This window comes from Paramisgurnus dabryanus, chromosome 8 (assembly GCF_030506205.2).
Source record: "Paramisgurnus dabryanus chromosome 8, PD_genome_1.1, whole genome shotgun sequence".
Classification (NCBI taxonomy): Eukaryota; Metazoa; Chordata; class Actinopteri; order Cypriniformes; family Cobitidae; genus Paramisgurnus; species Paramisgurnus dabryanus.
In genome coordinates this window covers 22940253-22963579 of record NC_133344.1, presented here as the reverse complement: position 1 = coordinate 22963579, position 23327 = coordinate 22940253, and the positions used below count along the sequence as shown (strand labels likewise).

The window sequence follows — 23327 nt, the reverse complement described above, 5'->3', positions numbered from 1 at the left end:
CACTGAAATAGACAACCTGGATCATAAACCACAATAATTGTTAGAGTCAAGAGACCTTGTTTGGTCGCCACTTCCGCGGTTTTACACGCACTTGACAGCTTTTCAAAAATACAAATGTACTTTATCACTCAACGTCCGAGAATATAGATATTCGACAAATAAATATACATAGTGTTAAGATTGAAAACATTCATATACTGTATATATGTATTGACGATTCAGCAAAGACTTCATTAGAAACACTGCCCCACACACACAAAAGAATTAAAAATAAAGTCTGTCTATAAAATCTCCATTGTCGTGGTTTCATTGACACAAATTACAGGCTCAGTGTATACGTTTAAACATCGGAGGGTCTTTGTGGAGAAACAAAAGGCCACTAGTACGATTTCTGAAGTACAAATATATACAATAAATACAAAAAATACCTTACATTTCCGTTTGAAAATACGGACAGACTTGCATATTTATATGTACGCACACGTATAGTAAATACAGACCTATTTGCAGACAATCTTAAGAGTACTAGAAACATTTACAGTTAAATATACAAGAAAATACGATTACATAAATACTTCTGCAAATTACAATTTTCAATAGACAGCCCAATACAAAATACCAAGAACCAGGAACAATTAAAGAAAAATGGGACGTTACGAGAACTATTGATATCTGTGATTTTAAAAGCCAGCATTGTGAGCCTGATAGTCTTTTGATCAAACACAGTAGTTTAGTAAAGTATAAGATACTAATATAGTATATGTACTTAAACAGACCATTGCGACCACTCTGAGTGTGTGTGTGTGTGTGTGTGTGTGTGTGTGTGTGTGTGTGTGTGTGTGTGTGTGTGTGCGTGTGCGTGTGTGTGTGTGTGTGTGTGTGTGTGTTAGAGTCACATGTAAACAATATCAGCGTTTGCCGTCAAACCTCTAAACTGGTTAACAAGACGACATATTTGACAACCACAATCACTGTACAGTACAAATTTAAATTGATCATTTGGGATATAAAGGTGAACAGAAAAATATTCTTCATAAGGGTTTGCTTGAGAAGACAAATATTGAGATTAAGACTGATAAGTATTTTTTTAAAGGGACACTTTATATGCTCATTTTCCAGCACCCCTAGAGATAAACATTTGATTCTTATCGTTTTGAAATCCATTCAGCTGATCTCTGGGTCTGGCGCTAGCACTTTTAGCATAGCTTAGCACAATCCATTGAATCTGATTGACCATTAGTTTAATCAAGGACTTTGCTGATGTAACATGGCTGCAGCAGGCGTAGTGATATTACGCAGTGCCTGAAAATAGTGCCCTGCTATTGAAAGTAACCAAGGGGACTATTTTCGGGCAGTGCGTAATATCACTACGCCTGCTGCAGCCATGTTACAGCAGCAAAGTCCTTGATTATTACGCCAGTATGAGAGTATAGTTCCTAGCCATATCTGCCTAGAAAATCACAACTTTTAATTTTCCGTCGGTCTTAGTACACAATGTAACTACAGAAGAGTCAAGTTTTAAATAGGAAAAATATCAAAACTCTTTGGTTATTTTTGAGAGCGATGCTAATGGTCTAATCAGATTCAATGGATTATGCTAAGCTATGCTAAAAGTGCTAGCACCAGACCCGGAGATCGGCTGAATGGATTCCAAAACGGTGAGAAGCAAATGTTTAACTCTAGGGGAGCTGGAAAATGAGCATATTTTCAAAAAAAGTGGAGTGTCCCTTTAAGTAAAGCATTAAATCATGTGTTTGCTTTACATTCAAAGTCTGATCATCTTGCGCTGATGTTTTTCTTCTCAAGTAAATGCATCTTGTTATAAGATATGTGTTTTTGCAGCCAGCTATTGCCACATGCAAATACATCAAACATATTTGTTTCATCTCAAGTGTCACTTACGTATATTTACAACACGAGTAAGAGACAGGCACGAGTAAAACCATTGATGGTTGTAAATATCTTCCAGATTTACTATCAGTGGTGGGAGCGGGTTGTCGCTCTCAGGCTCTGTTTTGGCTGAACATAAGCAGTGGCGACAGAGTTCGTGTGGGGTCGCCACGCTGGCACACAAGGTTAATGTACAGTTTGCAAGTCCGTCTGCCCACGAGCGGCCCGCAGACAGCCACCCATAGAGCAGATAAATGGCTGCAATATTAAAATGGGAGAGATTATTGCCGGTGTCAGCACTATACGACCTGTCCGAACGGCAGGTTACACACTTCATTTTTTATGGTGTGTATTGCTTAAGCTTGAAATTTGATGTTTTCTCAGAAGATATCTTTATTTGGAAACCTAATCAGGCCTCACTTCAGGAAGATACCACCACATTGACATGTTAAGCGACCAACCACAGTTGTTTACAGGAAATATATTGTATCACCGAGTTGTTGGTAAACAGTTACATTGAAAAGACTGTTAATGCGATGTGTATAAAAATTTCTGTCTCAAGGACAGTAAATTCATTTGACTGATTTGCTTGCTAGCTGCTCACTACACGGACCAAACAAAACTACAATATGATGGTAATAATCTTGCAAACTTTGGCGAATCTAGTATAAAGCTCATCCTTCAAAGATCTCACCTTGTAAACTTTCCATTTTTGTGACCATTATGCATCACACTATGTTAATTGTTACCCAAACTAGAAGCTCACAATAAAATGTTGCTTACATCTCCAGCGACTCACAGTTGGTTGAAAAACAGCTCACAAAATTAAATTCAGAAACAATCCCGCAAACTCGTTTCAGCTGTTAAATACAGAGAAACAGAGAGCTGGTGCATCAGAAGTCAGAGTTCAGGCAACGATAAATCTATGCCAGATCCGTGGGTCCTTTGCCGAGCAGTTTTTTTATCATATCAGTCGAGATTGATCTTATTTGTGTTTCAGTCAAAATCAGCAGAGGCCTGAAAGGATGTAAGGATGCTGTGGAGATGGAGAAGAAGAGAATTAAAGAACGCTTTACACAGCAGTCACACTCAAACACATTTAAACATCCATTTCATTACGAAAATCATTTGAGCAAGTTTCCCGAAGAGCCTGAAAGGCTTCGGTTGGGATTTATCTCATCAGGCAAACGTTATTTGGAGCTAGATTTGGGGCATGTCTGTACACTCTATTTGCAGATCATTGGGCCCACAATGGAGCCCTTGAATTGCACATTTGCATGCGGACTTCTGTGGCGTGAAGGGAAGTTCGGTGGGAGGCTCAGTCTCTATTAATAATCCCTCAGCCTTTTTTACATCCTGATTATAAATGATACGGCGCTTGGGGTGGTACCGTGATTTAACCGAAGACTTCAGAAGGATGTCGGGCCACTGATATCGTCTCTAATCACTTTTTCATATTTGACGGAACAAAACGGCTAAATCATTCGAGGACATCGGAGACTAATACTGTGGGGGTCTTTCTGGGGTATGAATATAAATTTTGGTTATGAATTCGGTGATGCTGAGATCCAATTTAGGGATATTTTACTGCAGGAGTTTTGATCCAACGGACTAGTGGTGAGAATATTGGATTTGTGCTCGACGGGGTCTCTTCATTTGAAATTTAAATGTGAAATACAGACCTGCCACATATTTCAAAATAACACAGAGGAGAGAGGTCATTAAACTCTGCTTGCCACCCCAGCCTGTTATTTCAAAGCAAAATAAGATGAAATAGAGCAAAAGCACACCTCTTTTATAATACGCGTATATACACTCACCTAAAGGATTATTAGGAACACCTGTTCAATTACTCATTAATGCAATTATCTAATCAACCAATCACATGGCGGTTGCTTCAATTAATTTAGGGGTGTGGTCCTGGTCAAGACAATCTCCTGAACTCCAAACTGAATGTCAGAATTGGAAAGAAAGGTGATTTAAGCTATTTTGAGCGTGGCATGGTTGTTGGTGCCAGACGGGTCGGTCTGAGTATTTCACAATCTGCTCAGGATTTTCACCCACAACCATTTCTAGGGTTTACAAAGAATGGTGTGAAAAGGAAAAAACATCCAGTATGCGGCAGTCCTGTGGGCGAAAATGACTTGTTGATGCTAGAGGTCAGAGGAGAATGGGCAGACTGATTCAAACTGATAGAAAAGCAACTTTGACTGAAATAACCACTCGTTACAACCGAGGTATGCAGCAAAGCATTTGTGAAGCCACAACCCGCACAACCTTGAGGCGAATGGGCTACAACAGCAGAAGTTCCCACCGGGTACCACTCATCTCCACTACAATTTGGAAAAAGAGATTAAAATTTGCACGAGCTCACCAAAATTGGACAGTTGAGGATTGGAAAAATGTTGCCTGGTCTGATGAGTCTCGATTTCTGTTGAGACATTCAGATGGTAGAGTCAGAATTTGGTGTAAACAGAATGAGAACATGGATCCATCATGCCTTGTTACCACTGTGTATGCTGCACGTGGTGGTGTAATGGTGTGGGGGATGTTTTCTTGGCACACTTTAGGCCCCTTAGGGCCAATTGGGCATGGTTTAAATGCCACGGCCTACCTGAGCATTGTTTCGGACCATGTCTAGCCCTTTATGACCACCATGTACCCGTCCTCTGATGGCTACTTCCAGCAGGATAATGCATCATGTCACAAAGCTTGAATCATATCAAATTGGTTTCTTGAACATGACAATGAGTTCACTGTACTAAAATGCCCCCACAGTAACCAGATCTCAACCCAATGGAGCATCTTTGGGATGTGGTGGAACGGGATGTGCATCCCACAAATCTCCATCAACTGCAAAATGCTATCCTATCAATATGGCCAACATTTCGAAAGAATGCTTTCAGTACCTTGTTGAATCAATGCCATGTAGAATTAAGGTAGTTCTGAACTTGAAAGGAGGTCAAACACAGTATTAGTATGGTGTTCCTAATAATCCTTTAGGTGAGTGCAATACCTTGATATATTTAATATTGACTGAGTAAGGTCATGGAATGATGCTCCAAATCTCAAAATTAGATTATAAGACTTTACTTTGCATTTTACAGACAGGGTCACATTATGATGTTACATCCAGTTTTGCAATAAATCTCACCTGTTCACTGAGAGATCATCTCCTCCATTTTCACATCTCTTTGGTCAGGGAGTGGTGTCACCACGATGCATAGACCCCCGTCCCCACACCCCATGACCCACTCCTCCTCCACCCCCGGGATCCTTGTCCGACTCAGGCTGGCTTTGAGCTCGCTCCGGTTTAGGGTTGGATGTAATGGGCGGGTCAGGCTGCTGGACCGACATCGTGCGACGCAGGTGCGTGCGCTTGCACAGGAAGTCCGGTTTGGCAGACAGACCAAACGACCCCTTTCTCAGCACCATGCGCACCGAAGAGGTCTTCTTGGGTCGGGCTCTGTGGTTGAACTGCAGGGAGGACAGGTGTACCGCGTAGCCTTCGCTCAGGAACTGTCGAATCACATACCAGATGAGATCAGATACACAGCAAAAAAGATATGGGAGACAACGAAATCAAGGTTAAATGAAATGAAATTAAAAGAAGAATTAAACTTGGTTAACCTGGCACTGATTCTGGTATTTCTTTGAGGGCCGTCCAACAATATATATCTGGTTGGGGCTGAGTCCCAGCATGCTGTAGACCGAAATGTCCTTCATGGAGCCGTAGGCGCAGTTGATTTTAATGTGACACTGCCAACATGAGAAAAGAGCAAGTGTGATGGACAGCCTGAGGTTACGATTTGAGAACACCTTCACTTCCTGTGACTACTCATGTGTGTGACAGGAGAAGTAAGCGTGAGAGAAATGAACCCAGAGAAGAAGTAAAGAACAGTGAGGAAAACATACAGTGGGTATCAAATGTCACATTGACAAAGTGGTATTTTAAATCTAAAAATACATAAACATCTTGGATGGGGATGAGTAAAATATTGGTGATTATTTTTATGAAAGTGGAATACAGTGACGGCTCGTGACTGCTCATCTGAGGGGCGCAAATTCAAAATAAGTGTTCGGAGTGTCATGTGTGTTGCTTGTGTTTTCAAAATATGTGTTTGTTGCGTCATATGAACCATGTGCATCACGTGTTTTGTCAAAATAAGTGCCTGCTGCACACGCACCAAAACCGTTTATGATAAAAGAGATGCTCACATTCACAAAATACACACAAGACACTCCCTTAACACTAAACTCTGATTACACATGAAATTATGTGAGTATCTGGCAAACACAAGCATCTCTTTTATTATAAACCCTTTAGATGCATCTGCAGCAGGCACTTATTTTGATAAGACACGTGATGCACATAGGATCACTCAACGCGCAGAACACATATTTTGAACCACACACAAGGGGCTACATACGTGTTGTTTCAAACTTCGCATTGAGCGCCCTTGTGGTCCCAGACATTTTTTTCACAAGATTTACCTCATGTACCAGGTTCCTGAGAAAGATCGTTTTCTGACGAAGTGGGTCGTGGACCAATCCTTCCGAGAAGAAGATCATTCCCTGTGGGAAGTTGTGTTGAGAAAGCCACGAGACCACCCTCTGCTTCTGCATGTCTGGACGGCCGGTGATGTAAATAATCAGGTATCCCAGGTCCTGCCAGTGTCTACACACAAAATACTTTAATTCAGCCTCTGTACAATCCCGTGATGCTTGATGAAAAACATTTGGGGACTGATTCTTGGATACTAATGCCGCCTAGTCCAGCAACAGATTGCATTTGACAAGCAGTAAATTTCTCCCAAGGACAATCTGGGACACAACCCAATATTCTCCATTTGTGAATACTAAACTCCATCTGATATCTGATATCAGCATTTTGCTATCTCTCTATTAAATTAAATCCAATTGTGCTTCATTGGCAGAGCGGTTCTTTTCAATATTGCTATGGCATCAAATAAAATCATTGATTCTTTCTCTCTCTTTCTCACACACACAGTCAAATACAAAATCTGTTACCTGACCACATCTACAGCTCCAGGTCGTACTTTTGGGTCGCTGCCCATGATGGAGACGCTAGCAGCAAATGAACCATCAATGCTAAAGACGACACAGTCCATTCCCCGCGGCAGCACCGTCAGGAAGGCTTCGGCGCTCGTCTGGTCTCCCCTGCAGAGATAAAGGATCAGGGGAAACACGAAGATTCACCTCTTGATGAAGCTTAAAATGCAGCACGTGGCCTGATATCTATTTAATAGAGAGGAGTTGTTTTCCTTTAACCCTGAGGGCGAGAGTTTTATGAGTACCAATTGAACCCACTTTGGTATCCTCACAAATTATCTCAGCTGAGACAACCCTGAGAGCGTGACCATTTTGCTACATTACAAATAATCTTCAGGGACCTTTTGGAATAAAGAGACCTCTGGGCTTTGACTTACTTGACGACCATTTTGATGGGATAGACCCCCACAGCCAGCTTTTTGGTTTTGGGGATGGTGTAGGTCACCCTGCCACTGCTGTTGGTGACTTCAGTGTCTAGATGCACCCAGCGACCAGACTGTGGCTGGGTCATCACGTACACATCCACCTAAAAGGGAAAAATACAGAGAAAAATGACTGATGTCATCAAAACTCTTTTATTGCGATAAAATAAATGTTAGGTAGGATTTAAATATTAAAAAATAACAGTGATTGATTTTTGCACACACAATTTCTGTTCAGCTTGTTTACATTCACTTATCATCACACAACAGACAGTGTTTACATTAACGCCTTAAAAACTGATATTTTGCCCAGGAAGTGCAAATCTAAGTGTTTTCACATAGCATGTGCATGTACACAAATGCTTTATGCAACTGTATGAATCCTAGCATCAACACACAGTCTGTTTTAATGTATTTCAGCATTTGTGAATCCATCTCTCACCTTTTCACCAGTTAGGGTCACCATATCCAGCGGTCCATACATAAAACGACCAACCAGCGTCTGAGGCCCGTCCTCGGTGGCGATGACATCATTAACTCTGTGGTTGCCAGTGACATTCTACGGAGAGAAAGAGGGGGACGTTGGTGAAATGTAAATAATGTTGTGGCAAAATGCAATATGAGCATATGACGGTGATAATATCGCTATGCATCATTTCTGACATGTGATAAATGAGAAAGGGGGCAGTTTAATACCCATGGAGTACAAAGTCCATCCAAAAGAGGGTGTCGGGTTTAAAAGCTTTTCGAATTTAATACATTTTATTTAAGTAGAAGCTGTGTGACACAAAGAGCTCAGGGACGAGAAACCTTACGGTGCCTGCTGATGCAGCTGAACTTAAATGGAAAATTAAAGCAGCCAAAATGCAAAGCTATGCAAATTTAGCAAAGAACTGGCCGCAGTTATTCACCTCCATGTGGGCAAACACGGGAGATAAATACCAGAAGGTTTTCCTTCACTGGGAAAAGGCAAAGCTGTACAGCATTTGAATTTATAAACGTGTCTCATATGAGCTCAATTCAAGATGTTTCACTTATATACAAACTACAATGGTGAAGAAATCTAACAGGATATTGAAGCTTATCTATCTAAACCAGGCTGTACCGTAAGTCTAATCCTGTAAGATTAATGTGTAACAATGACCTTTGAAATATAATTAGGACTGCTTGCTGGTGTTTAGCAAATAAACCAGTGGTTTTCAACCCCAGGTTGGGAACCAATGCACTAGCAACCATCTGTTTTGTTTGGTCGTATTTGCATGCAGTTAAACAGTAAGGTTTTTGTTTGCAAAAAATCTGCTAAAACTCACAAAAAATAAATGACTTCCATTAAATGACTTCCAAAGTGCTTTGACATCGTTAATGTTATGCTATCATGTTAGCGTGGCACCATTAAAGCACCCATAGCCGTGCAGCCCCATAAATCATTAGCCCACACAAGCTAATAAGCCTGATGGCTTAGATTTGTCATTTAATGAAGCAGTCAAACATTTCCCAGCTTGCAGACATTTGCATGTTGATGAAGTCGGTCAAAAATGTATTCTGGCATGGGCTCATATGTGACTGTCACATGATGGGCTTTCAAACAAACACGTATGGATGCACTACGCACCCACGCACTGACAGGCAACATGCATCACATTGCCATATGTGTTATGACAGCGCGCAGCTGCACACCTGAACGGATCCTCAGACACTCATCGGCTATGACGGATCACAGCCATGGGACTGTTACAGCTGACAGGTGTAGTGAAATGTCACAGTGCATTCCACAAAACAGCTCCAAACGCAGGAGTACATCACTGGGAAATAAAACATGCATGACTCTGGAATGGATTCAACTCACTGCATGGTATAAGAATTTAAGGACAGATATGTATACCATTGGTACCGATGTTTACCTTTGAGGAACTAATATGTACTAATATGTTGAAATACTGATATGCACTCTTTGGCACCAATATACTTCTGAGGTACTAATATAAGCTCTTTGGGTGCAAAGGTGTACTTTTTGAAAGAGTACAGCTAGGGTTGCAAAATTCTGGGGCTGGAAACATTCCATGGGAATTAATGGTAACAAACTGGGAATTTGAAAAAAATTGCAAAGTAGTCTATAAAAGGGAACTTAAAGGGGAAATCATGAAAATTTGATGTTTTCTATGTTTACGTTCTACAATTGGGTACCCAGTGCTTCAGTTAACCTACAAAATATGAAAAAGATCAACCTACAGTACAGTAGTAACTTAGTTTTGGTAAACCATTGACTGCAAGCATGTGAAAAAATAGGTAATTGAAATCTGGCTCCCCTTGTGATGTCAGAAGGGGATAATACCACCCCTTAATCTGCACTATCCAATCACAGCACTGCCATTTAGTGCAGAGATCAACTAATTTGCATATTATCTATATGGTATTTTGAGGTAAAACTTCACATATTTACTCTGGGGACACCAAAGATCTTTAAAAGTCGTGTGAAATGTCCCCTTTAAAAAAATCCTGCAGCATTATTTTGTTTAAAACAAGATTTAATGCAATTTTAGTTTAATTTCTACCCTGCACATCCTCCATGCACACATCACACTGCTTACTAGAATGAATTATTTTTATCTAATAAATCCAGAAAAAATACATACTAACTAAAACAAAGAACAATTTATTTAAAATAAAAATCTTTTGTAACAATTTACATTACCGTTCAAAAGATTGGGGTAATTTTTTTCTTTACTTTTTTCAAAAGTCTTATGGCCAAACAAAATATTTTATGTTTGTATGTGATATAGTGTATATCATTTTGGCTAAATTTCCAAATAATTCCCATATGTTTCCAGTTTGGAAGATTTCCAAAATTCCCCATATTAAGTTCCCATGGAAGTTTACCAGAAACTTTCCGCCCCTTTGCAACTCTAGTTACCGCCACCGTGACAGGTAGTGGCCATTTTTGACAATGTACATAAGTGTAATTATATCTATAAACTTTAAATGCAAAAACTATATAACAACATGTATGTACACAATCATTACATTGTATACAGCCTGCAGCAGGCTTGTATTTTGACATCACACGTGATGCACATAAGTTTACATGACACGCCGAACACATATTTTGAAATGACGAGCCACACATATGATGGGCTACATACATGTTGTGACGAGTTTCACATTGTGCGCCCTCGAAAAAGAAGTTAATGGCCGCTACTGATTGTATACATGTTTTCTTATGCAGGTATATAGTAGTTAAAGACACCTAATGTAAAGTGTGACCAAAAATCGTATGGGAATACAATATTATTTAATTTAAGTGAATGATTCTTTGATGACTTTAGAAGAAGAAACATTAAGAAACAAGAAAGGTTTTCTAGGTGCATGTAATGCCTACAGCAGTCTGATGTCAAATGATCAATACAAGAAACATAAAAAATATTGATATAATTAAGCAAGGGGACGAGGGGATGTGTTCCTGTAGCTCAAAGGGTACAACACTGCATTGCAGCTAAAAAGCTCCTGGATTTTATCCCAAAGAGTATACATACTGATAAATGTATAGCTTATGATGCACTTAAATCACTTTGCATAATGGAAAATGCCAAATGTAATGCAAATGTCTAATCCAATTACTTCTCTAAATAAGACACAGCTTACCTAGTCCTAGACTAAAGTGCAGGCTTAAGATGTCTTAAAGCCCCCCTAACCTAAAAAAAATCTAAACCTCTTAATCTAAACCCTGAGAAACTGCCCATATTTTGCATAAAGATACAAAGTAAACTGCCAAAAGCATAAATGTAAACATGAAATTCTTCAAAAGAACTAAAACCACTTCTCTATCCCGACTGCACATATCCATTGCATTAAGTGTCTGAAAGAGCCCATCAAGAGTCTTTGGAAACAACATATGTACATGAAAGGCTTGCAAGCACTCTGATCAAACTCCACCGAGGCCATCAGTGCATTTAAAGTGGTACCGCAGGTGAAAGAAATAACTGCGATTTTAGATCAAGGTCCTGGCTGATCAAAACACCATTTACTCTTAAAAGAGAAAGTAGCACTGGCAACGCCAAAGTCTTTCGGTGAGCTATACTTAACCTCAATGAAGAACTAGGCCTAATTCTTCTTCAGGATAGTGTTTATATGAAGTGAGTGAGCGCTGGAATAAACCTGCACAGGCAGTTTTCATCTGCACTGTTAGGTAATTGTATTGATGTGTCTCTATGCAGTGAATCAAGGTCAAACATGATGCGTTATTTTTGTAAAGAGCAGATTTCTGCCCACATTTACAGAGCTATTGTGAAGCGTATGAAAAACTCAAAGCCATGGAAGAGGTGGGATATTTTTAGTTCCTGTACAATGCCGGGTCTCTGCTGCAGTCCTAACTTGTGGAGTGATGTGTGTGCGCTGTCTGCCTGTTTGCCTGCAGACCATGCGCAGAGGTATGTATAAAAATTAATCACAAGAACGAAAGTTCCTATGTTGTTTTCAGTCCATGTCGCACTTTTTGTGCACTCAAGTTTGTTATTTTAAATTTAGACGCTCATGCATGCTATTTTTTTCCAGGCGCATATACATTGCACCAATAAAATCTATAAAATCACACGTTTTCTGGATGTTGCAGCAAGCGCATCACAGTTCATGTAACCAGATTCACCCTTTATGTACCACATTGAGAGCATAGCGAAAGAACAGCTAATCGTAGCATAAATAAATATGGTGGCAGAGCCATGGGCATAATTTCCACTGGGGACGGGGGGACATGTCCACCTTTCAAAATCCCAATTGTGTCCTCCCCATTTTTAAGTAGTTTGTTTTGAATTTTTAAAATGCATGTTGTCTTCGCCAAGGAAGAACAGGACCGAGCAAAACAAGGAGAGTCTGCCTGTGTTGAAGGGGCGCCGTAAGGGGGGATGCTTAGGATGAATCTAATGGCCCATAAACTTTTGAAAGCCCCAGCCATTGACTGTGCCGCATGCGCAACCCCCTCAGGTGGGCCCTCTCTCCCTAGCTGCGCCCCGTCTTTAGCTTTTAGCGCAGTCGCGGACTCACGGAGTGAACTTCAGAAGAGAAAAGTGTTTGTATTTACTGCTTTTTGCTGGGACATCTGCATATTTCCTTACTATAAATGCAGTTTACATAACGTGACGCTTGAGGAATACAAAACAGATTTTACTTTCCCGTTATAAGCTGTTTTTTTCAAGCATTTATTTCACTATGATTTCAATCACTGACATGACATTACTCAGTCAATATTAAAGATATTAAGTTTATATTTTCACAGAATGTTCTTTCCATTATGTAGGGTGATTTATGTAAAAAACAAATAAACCTTATACATAGTTTAGTAGCATATTCTTCTTGGCAGAATTTATCATTATAATTAACTTAATTATTTCCTGTACTTTGTCTCACCAAAGTCCCTAAACGTATGTAAATGCAGGGAATGGGATATAAGTCGAAAACCTTTTTTCCCATTTTGTGTATCCCCACTTCTCAAACAAAAGTTACACATTTGGGCAGAGCAACCGTAAGGGATTTTCGATGATTGAAATCCATTTATCCTTTGCTAAAACTACATGTGAACAACCACGCTTTCCTAGTACACAAAATTAACCTACATGCATTTAAATCTAGAAGTAGTGTGTAGGCAATGATGTCATGCTCACCCTAAGCTTGACATGTGTTCGTCTTCGTAGCCACTTTTCTCTTGGACTAGAAGGTGAGAAGGGGGCGGAGTCAGCTTTGTCAGTCTCTTGGGTTTTCACAGAGTCGCAGTGCATCACCTGTCAATCAATCAGATGGAAAATTAAAACCAATAACCAATCACCGTGAGGCTGTATATTTTTGTAAATTTTCTATGCCAAAACAAAATTACAAAAATAGTTTTCTATGATTGTGCTCTTATTGGTCAGACTCAGACAAATTGTAGCTTCACTCAAAACTCACATTAACATTGCTGTGTCAGGCTGGCTGGGATACTCTAAAAGTACGGCAATGTTGTGATATTCCCAAAGTGTTACACGTTTTAAAGGATCAACCGATGAGTGGCTTATTTACAGTAAAGTCAGGGATAAAAGAAAATATTTTAGCACTGAAAAATTACACCCTTTACCTTTCAAAGAATTAATATAACTGCTTTTCATCCAACTACAGATAAAAAGAAAAACTACTTTTCTTAAAGATAAACATCTCTGGACAACAACACACTGTAATTCCTCAAAAGCTATAATTTTACAATTCTGTGCAGTTCTACAGTTACTTTTAACTAAATCAGAATGCATAAATGCATGTGTTATACCACATCTAGTATTTTACATCTGCCCAAAGCAAAAAATAAATAAATGTTAACATTTCTATCGTTTTATCTCTTTTCACACTGTCTTATAAACCACTGCTGTGAGTATTACACAGCTGAATGCTAGATGGATTTTATAACCTTTGGTATTTGAGAAATAAATCGCTCAGTGGATTTGGGTATAGATGAAATTTCTTTGCTGCCGGATCAACAGGACAGTGTTTATCCCTCTTTCATACCGAGTACTCACAAGGGTTAGGGATTTTGAATCTGCCTGTTGAACTTGGGGATTTTCTTCAAAATCATGTCAATTTTGACTAGATAACAGGTATTTGTACAGTATGTGTACTGCTTGTATAAATAAATATGTCACAGGTTCAGTTGTTATGCTCACCAACTTAAAAATATGTATTTACAATATCCTACCCTATCAGCTGGCATTAAAAAAACTGATCCTACACTAAGCAGATCAGACTGAATAAATATAACATGTAAGCAAAGCCTAAAACTCAGCTCATTTGTGAATCACCTCAATTCAACGCTTCAACTTCAACTGTGTCAATCTTTTTTTTGCCATGGAGATAAAGACGATTAGAAAGGAAAACCCTTTAATATGATATACTGATCAAAACTGACTACTTCTTTCCTATGCTGCAGCTTTTTAAGCATCAATATAATAAAAAAGCTCATTTGAATATGACACTCCACAGTGAGGCCTGTATAGATGTGCATTGATAACTACATCAACTATTTGATATCTCTGAAAGTGAGGCTGAGGTGCCTATTAATGGATGTGTCAGATTTATTTGTCTTCCGGCTAGAAGTACGAATGATGTGAATATAAAAGGCATATTATAACGGATATTCTCCTGCTTTGCATAAATCAAACTTTTCGGCACAAAAGAAAAGAGATAGGAACATATCAAGAAGAGTGGGTAGAGAGAAGGAGATTCAGTGAGAGTCGTTTGATTAAGGACAGATAGAGGTTGGCCATTCAGAATCTTTGTGTGTTAAAAGTCAAGTCTTGAAGTCTTGTCACGTAACACTAATTTGATTCCTCTGGCATGAGATAAGCAATAGTCAGAGAGGATGGTTGCTAGGAGTAGCGCGATGCGGTTGCTAGGATGCTCTGGCTGGTTGTCAGGTGGTTTCTATGTTATCTCAATTCATTCCATTAATCCACTGTATGTGGTTTTTAACCTGCTTTAACCCAATTTGTTTTATAAGAAAGTCTAATCTTTAAAGGAACACTCCACTTTTTTGGAAAATAGGCTCACTTTCCAGTTCCAGCTGCTGTAACATGGGTGCAGCAGGCGCAATGATATTACGCAGTGCCCGAAAATAGGTAACTTTCAATGTGATCGGCACTAAGTTTGTGTAGTTGCAGAGTTGCAGTCGGGACTATTTTCAGGCACTGCGTAATTTTATTGCGCCTGCTGCATCCATTTTACGGCAGCAAAGATCCTTGATTATTACGCCAGAATGAGAGTATAGTTCCTAGCCATATCTGCTTAGAAAATCACAACTTTAAATTTTCTGTCGTTCTTAGTACACAATGTAACTACAGAAGAGTCAAGTTTTAAATAGGAAAAATATAAAAACTCTTTGGCTATGTTTTAGCGCGATACTAATGGTCTAATCAGATTCAATGGATTGTGCTAAGCTGTGCTAGAAGTGATACCACCAGACCCATAGATAAGCTGAATAGATTCCAAAACGGTAAAAATCAAATGTTTCTTCTTTTGGGGAGCTGGAAAATGTGCTGGAAAATGACCTTTTTTTAAAAGCAGAGTGCCCCTTTAACCAAATTAGGCTGGTTTAAACCTTTTTGTCAGTAAAAAACAAAACTGTAAACACAATAAAAGTTCAGACTCTGAAAGTACCTGTCGCAGAAGAAAGGCGACCACATCAGTGGACTCCCAGTATGATGCGTGGAACAGGTGAGGCAAAGCCACTGTGGGAAATGAAGTGAGGACATCTGGACAGTACAGAGCGTAATCCAACCGCTTAGAGCCCCACCAGCTGCTGGAGACTATGACATACAGACAAAAATACATTTACATTTATGCATTCAGTATTTTATCTAAAGTGTAATATATTATAATATATGTATATTATATCCTATATACAGGTGCATCTGAATAAATAAGAATGTTGTGGAAAAGTTTGTTCATTTTAGTAATTCAACTCAAATTGTGGAACTTGTGTATTAAATAAATTCCATGCACACAGACTGAAGTACTTTAAATCATTTTTCTTTTAATTGTGATGATTTTGTATCACATTTAACAAAAACCCACCAATCTTAACAAATTAGAATATTTCATAAGACCAATAATTTTTTTTTTTTTGAGTGAATTGTTGTCCTTCTGCACTGTGAAGTATTCAACACTTTAGATGTAGTTAGTTTCAACACAAGTTTTAAGTAAAGCAACTTTTTTAAATAAAAAAAATTAAGTACAGTAAATAATATTTACAACTTACTATTAGCCCAAACTTAAAAGTTTACATTTCATTTTATTTAATATTTAAGTAAAGTAATATTTAAGGTGTTTACCATATATTTTTTGCATACTGTACTTAAAACTTATTTTTATCATTTTGTTTTTGTTCACAAGTCACAGAAACAGATCATGTGCCTCATTTAAATTTAAGACTAGTGTAAGTGTGAAGAGACTGAGCTCAGTGCTGACATTCACAGTTTTGTTAATATGATAAAGCAACACATATCCGACCTACAGCCTAAGCACAGGCAATACACTTCTGAACAATGACAACCACAAAAATAAAAAATAACAAACTCTTCTAAATCTCCAACATAAATGAATGTTAAACACCACTGAGTCTTTCTCATTACTGAAAACTACATAAAATATCACTTAATTTCAAAAAATGCTCTCTTAATGCAGGCTCAGGCAAAGCATGCTGGGAACTTGAAATCCTCCTCAACCAATCGTGTTGATTTAACTTTAATCTGAAGTCAATTTGCAGTGCCAGACTCTCTTTCTTAGCTTAGCTGGCACATTGAACTCATCACAACCACCAAATTTTTTTTGGTATTTGCAGTGTTTGTTACCCCCAGGCTGTGGTATTGAAATGACTCTGGAAGTAATAAATAACATTTTTGAGTTTTATTTTTGAGTTTTAATAAAGCACTTTTTTTGTGGAACTTAACACTGGACTTGAATCAACATTGCCTGAGCTTCTCCACCCTTCCTCCAGACTCTAGGACCTTGGTTTCCAAATGAAATACAAAACTGGCTTCCACTTGATACAAAAAACTTTGGACCACTGCGCAACAGTCCAGTTATTATTCTCCTTAGCCCAGGTAAGACACCTATGACGTTGTCTGTGGTCCAAAAGTGTCTTAACAAGAGAAATATAATAACTGTAGCAAAATTCCTTGACATGTCTGTGTGTGGTGGCTATTCCTTGTGAATTTCACCCAAATTCTTGAATCGATTTTGCTTGACAAGCCTCTTAAGGCTGCAGTTCTCCCAGTTGGTTGTGCATCTTTTTCTTCCACTTAACTTTCTGTTAATATGCTTGGATACAACACTCTATGAACAGCCAGCTTCTTTGGCAATGAATATTTGTGGCTTACCCTCTTTGTGAAGGGTGTCAATGATTGTCTTCTGGACAACTGTCAGATCAGCAGTTATCCCCATGATTGTTTAACCTAGTGAACCAAACTGAGAGACCATTTTGAAACCTTTGCAGGTGTTTAGCTGATTGGCATGCCACCATATTATAATTTGATGAGATGGTGAATTCTAGGGTTTTTGTTAAATGTGACCCAAAATCAGCACATTAAAAATATATATATTTAAGTACTTCAGTCTGTGTGCATTGAATTTATTTAATACAGTTAAATAGTTCCACAATTTAAGTTGAATTACTAAAACAAATGAACTATTCCACACATTTGTTCAGATGCACCTGTATGGTTCTTATGTACAACAAGAATACATAACACAGAATGAACATTCAAGTATGTACACATTATGCATGTAATACACAAGGAATTGATGAATAAGGCCGTTGAATTACTGGAAAATTAGGGATGAGACGATAAATGCCGATACACATAATAATACCTGGCCGATAGCGACTCCGAACCGCACAGCCGATTTTATGCACATCTTTTTATGTACTACGGCTTTTGATCAGTAAGTCCTTATCAATCTGAAACCACTATTAGTTTGAGTCTTTTATAATATGCATTTGAAAAATCAACACTCGTCAAACATAATCATTATACATATTCTTTAATTTCATGAAAATACCTGAAAAGGTGTGAAGAACAGCAATAAAAATATATGCTTAAGCCATTTTCTGGAGCTGCGTGTGTAAATGGTTCTTCTTCTGCGGCCCATACTGAGTTTCTGCACGAGAGCGCAAAAATGCATTTTGCATGTAGCGACTTTTAACTCTTATTCATTAAGAAGCATCGCAAGTATCATCGGCCCATTTATCGGCCCATCCCTATCGAAAATAATGCACACCCAAGGTGGTAATGCGGCACAACGCGAAGCGGAGTATTGCATTATTTTCAAATAATTAAAAAAAAAATATTTTTGACATAATGTGGGCTCCTTTGTGTACAGTAAGACTTCCGGTAAGCCACTAAAGCTAATGGTAGTCGTATTGCAAGGGAAACGAGTGTGCCGTTTGACTGGCTTTTTAATGTTTATTATGAAATCCAGGGAGACCGGCATAATTTGTGCAGTTAGGGGTTGCCATATAGTTAATACAAATGCATTACATCTCTACAAAACATTTGTTTTGAATTTTATCCACGCACAAGAGCCGAATGTGTATGTGGCGCACGTGCACCCATTCATTATCTGTATCCACACATTTATCCAGTAAAACCTTTCATAGACACTGCCAGTGAACAATAAATACAAGAATTGTTTAAAAACAACTAATATTATGCTGATTTAGCTGGTTTATTTATTCTGCTACTATATTATTATAAAAATGTGATTACAGTACAGAATATATATGCTTAGTTAATGTTTATAATAGTTCTTTATGTGTTTGCGCGTACTTTTGTTATGTTTTAAATTTTTTAATAAGCAAATCATTTCATAAGCTCATGTCTTATCTACTGCATAATAATATTTTCATAAAACGAAAACAATACTGAATACATGTAGTAGTAGTTTAATATGTTTATTATGATTTGTTCAAATAACTTACAATGTGTAAAATAAAAAAGATGCTGCTGACTGTCAAAACGCGAGAGGCTTGATGTGTCACCATAAAAAGTTAAACAACTCAATTAAAAATTGCCGTTTAAAAAACCTCACACCAGAGGGACAGTTGTGACATTTTAAACCGTCACATGAAAAGGTTAAAAACACGAAGTCTTGGTCTATTTCATATACGAACACTCGGCTGACTTTCCCATTGTAAAGTATGCCTCTGTGCTGTTATAGTCGTACATTGAAGAGCCGTCACCTCCAAGCAACATCACCAAATAATTAAATATATCCATATGATATATCATGCCACTTCATCCTCACACTGGTTCATACATGGCAGGTTTAGTAAATATTTACCATAAATGTTTAAATCATGTTGTATGCGTGCTCCCACTACACTGTTTTCTACCGGCTGGCTATTAAAACGGACGTCTTGCACAAAGAAGGGAAATACGTCACATCACTTATGTACACGTTCGAAAAAAAGGTGGTGCATGGAAACCACAGACACCGCTCCTGTGGGTAATTTTAAAGCACATTTAACAGGTTAGGTGTGCGTTTGTCGAAAAATCATGCATACCTGTGGAACATTTCTCAACCAAACAGAATAAAGCATTCAACAACAGCCCCATGGTATAAAGTGTGTATATGTATATATATATATATATATATATATATATATATATATATATATATATATATAAAACACACCTGCTTCTATAGTACCACTGTATAAAAGCAAATGTCTAAAAACTACCATTGTTTATACTAACAACGGCCATAATGGCATTTTGCTGCATTGTGGCAGACAAATAATCTAGTTTAAGAGTTTTGGCAGCGCAGAGACCCAACACTGGGCTAGAGAGCAAAAAGCATCACTAATTATGAGGTTTGCGCAGTACAGTTTAAAGAGCGAATTTGACAAAAGATCAAAGACAAACACTTGGTGAAAGAGGGAAGCTAAGAGATTTTTGTTCCTGGAGCTCGCCCACCCGTTGCCTACTCACTGTTGCCAATGGTGCTGCTCAGCCTGCTCTCCCAGCATCCCGACAACTGGCTGTCCATGCTGGTCAAACTGGACCTGCGGACCTCGCCACCCACCCGCCCAACTGTGCTCCGTTCAGCCTGGGAAGTGGAGGAGTGAGGGGCGCTCGATGGAACTGTGTTGCCGTGCAGGAACACATCCGGGTAGCTGTGGATGTCGTCAACTGGAGGGAATGCAAAAAGTATGATGGTGAGAGTTCGATATGTTAAGACATTTAGGTAATTGTCACTTTAAACTGTTGTGTAACTGTCTTTTATTTAATATTCTCCAAGTTTAAAATACTGTATTTGTATAGTTTGTTTAGTTTATGTTCATTTGTCATGTTTCTGAAAGTTTATGTTAAATTTGTTGCAACCTGTGAGGCACAACTCTGTGTATCGGTTTCTGTTTTGTACGCATGTCTATAAATAAAACTCACTTGTACTTTAATATAGACTTAAGTTTGTTACAGAACCTAGTCTGCTACCTACCAAGATAGCATTTTATAGATTTATACGTGTAGGTGAGACCCAACCCGATTCCAAAGGGTTGCATAATAAACCTGCCTTCTAAGAAACCTTGTTTTTGACAAATGTTAAAACAGCTTACATCCTTTCTGGTGATGCAATCCCATACGGCATTGCAGTCAAAACAATTTATCTTATATGGTGGAGGGTGTAAAAGACAGATATAGAGGAATTGAGAGAGAGAAAGAAGAGAATAAATTACAGTCCTCAGAGATTCCTGTTTAAGCCATTGCACAACCAAGACAACAAAAGCAACCCTTTCACTCTCATAATAACACACCACTATGTCAAACTAAGTTTGTGCAACAGCCCTACGGTAAATGTTTCCTGACAGGGATTAAGTGTTCTTCTTTCCGCCCTCTTCCGCCTGATACCTCACGAACACCCAGCCTGTTATTTCTGACAGGGCCAGATTGAATCTATTTTCATTAGTCAAGCAGCCTGTGTTCAAAACATCCCATTAGTCTGGCCACATCATGGGCTCAACCACAATCATGCATGTGTGACCCTGGAGGTGACAAAGTGCACCTGACATCCTCCCAGCAAATTGATGTCTCTTATTTGCCACTTACATACAGTACTATACAGACGGGGCTTCAGCTTTGACAGTCACTACAATTATGATGATTGGCTGTTTATAATAGGGGTCTGAAAAGGGGACACGGAGGGCCGGGAGATGAGCGAGGTGGGAAAACCAGGTTTGAATTTAAAGCAGGGGCGGCGTTATCAGTGCTGGTCATCAGAACCAGCCTGCGATTTTATTGCCTTCCGGTCAAACTGACATCTCTGAGAGCCGAGCAGATGCGTGTTCTGAATGCACATATGTCCGTACAAAACACAGCCAGAATCAGCACAAGCTCCAGAGAGTCGAGCGTTTTGCTGATCTGTCTGGATTCAGTTTTGCAGCATTAAACTCAGCGGTCTCTCATCTTGACCTTTTCCGGGGAGTTTTCGCCCGGGCTCGGCTGCATGGCTGCGCTGTTTAATTTCTCATGTCACTAAAGGCCCCGGAGCCGACCGCAGAATATAAATTCGAAGGAACGCTTGCTTGAGAAAGCGTGGCCGGGAATCAGATGGTGCTATTATGCCAAGCCTGGATGAAAATGGGAGAGAAGACTGTGCTTTATGCAGAAACACAGATCAACTTACAATACAGTGGTTATAAGTTACCAAAGCACAGCAGTCTGTGTGAGAAATAGGCCTTTTTACAACAGGTCCTTTCATTAAGGGACATTCCACTTTTTTGAAAATATGCTCATTTTCCAGTTCCCCTAGAGTTAAACATTCGTATTTTTACAGTTTTGGAATCCATTCAGCTGATCTTTGGGTCTGGCGCTACCACTTAAGCATAGCTTAGCATAATCCATTGAATCTGATTAGACCATTAGCATCTCCCTCAAAAATAACCAAAGAGTTTTGATATTTTTTTGACTCTTCTGTAGTTATATCGTGTACTAAGACAGACAGAAAATAAAATGTTGTGATTTTCTAGGCCCATATGACTAGGAACTATACTCTCATTCTGGGGTAATAATCTAGACTTTGCTGCATCACATGGCTGCAGGAGGCGCAATGTTATTACACAGTGCCCGAAAATAGTCCACTGCTATTGAAAGTTACCAAGGGGACTAGTTTCAGGCGCTGCGTAATATCATTGTGTCCAAGATGCGCCATTACTGTAAGCTAGTTTTTATAGTTTATAAAGTGAAATGGGGTAACTTTGATATTTGGCTAGAGTATCACTTTAAACTGTTCATATAAAGGCAACCAAACATGTTTTTGTGATCACAGCTATTCCAATAGGAGACATCAGTTTATCACTTAGATCACATACTGTAGGATTTGTTCGGATAGACAGATTTTTAAGAAATTTGACTCAAATACATTTAGGTACACATTAGGTACGTTTACATGCAAGCAAATAATCCGTATTGATGGCTCAATCAATACGATTGAGGACGATCGGATGCAAATATGGATCGTATTGAAGGGGGTGGTGTACTACGATCTGTGATCCGATCCGCAGGAGAAAAGTACGCATGTAAACACGTGAATCGTAGTATTTTCTCAATCTGATGCAAAAATACATTGTGCACATGCGCAGAACATTTGTGCTCAAATTTACGTCTTATATTAAACTCTTATATCACATGATTCTCGTCACAGAAACATGCAATAGCAAGGCAGTGGCATCACGCATTATTAAGGTAAGGTTACTGGGGTTACGCGATGTACATTCTGCGTGTTTATGTGTACTTTTAAAACATTAGGCTACTTAAAGCAATAAAATAGCGTTGTGACTTTTGAAAAGTGTGTTTTCATCACCTATATCTGAAAACCTCTTAACCCTTGTGTGGTGTTCGGGTCTGTGGGACCCGTTTTTAATGTTTACTAAAAGAAAAATTATGCAATTAATTATTGTTTTAACCTCAGATTCATTGGCCTTGGCTCATTTTCTATAAAGAACATAAAAATAAACAAATTTATAATGACTGTACACTGTTCACCCCCCTACGCATTTATATTACATATGTGGTGTTCGGGTCCACTGGACCCGGGGTTAATAAGAGTGTAAAAATTGAATGTGCTATGTAACTTCACTCTGTTTTTCTTCTATCTGGGACTCCTGTGAGTGCATGAGTGTGTTTGTATATATGTCTGTACATATGTGATGGATGCATGTCAGAGTTTTGTCCTTCTGCACTTGCTATAATGCTGCAAGGATACAACATGTTATATATCAAGCATGAACACTTCTGCCCCCACTGTCCCAAACACTTTACCTTCTGTCTAACAGGAACCATTCTACATTTTCCCATTATCTCCCTTACAAAAAATATTCATGCTTGTATTATAGTAAAAGTGTAGTAATCATGGCAAATTGGTGTATTGATTACCATT

At 38.7% G+C, this 23327-nt stretch overlaps 1 protein-coding gene across 4 annotated transcripts in view; it reads right to left on the bottom strand.

Annotated features, from left to right (window-relative positions):
* Positions 1-1296: 1296 nt before the first annotated feature.
* pitpnm3 (PITPNM family member 3) overlaps positions 1297-23327 on the bottom strand; it is a 117028-nt gene continuing 94997 nt past the window's right edge. For 3 of the 4 annotated variants that reach the window (XM_065281029.2, XM_065281031.2, XM_065281028.2), the window contains 10 exons: positions 19883-20083; positions 15549-15697; positions 13037-13153; positions 7828-7944; positions 7341-7489; positions 6922-7071; positions 6385-6568; positions 5521-5649; positions 5045-5409; positions 1297-2926 (listed from right to left, as the gene is read on the bottom strand). In XM_065281029.2, the coding sequence (XP_065137101.1) occupies positions 5089-5409; positions 5521-5649; positions 6385-6568; positions 6922-7071; positions 7341-7489; positions 7828-7944; positions 13037-13153; positions 15549-15697; positions 19883-20083 (1517 nt within the window). In that variant the 3' untranslated portion in view covers positions 1297-2926; positions 5045-5088. The remainder of the gene's footprint in view (positions 2927-5044; positions 5410-5520; positions 5650-6384; positions 6569-6921; positions 7072-7340; positions 7490-7827; positions 7945-13036; positions 13154-15548; positions 15698-19882; positions 20084-23327) is intronic. The other variant, XM_065281030.2, reaches the window with a different exon arrangement.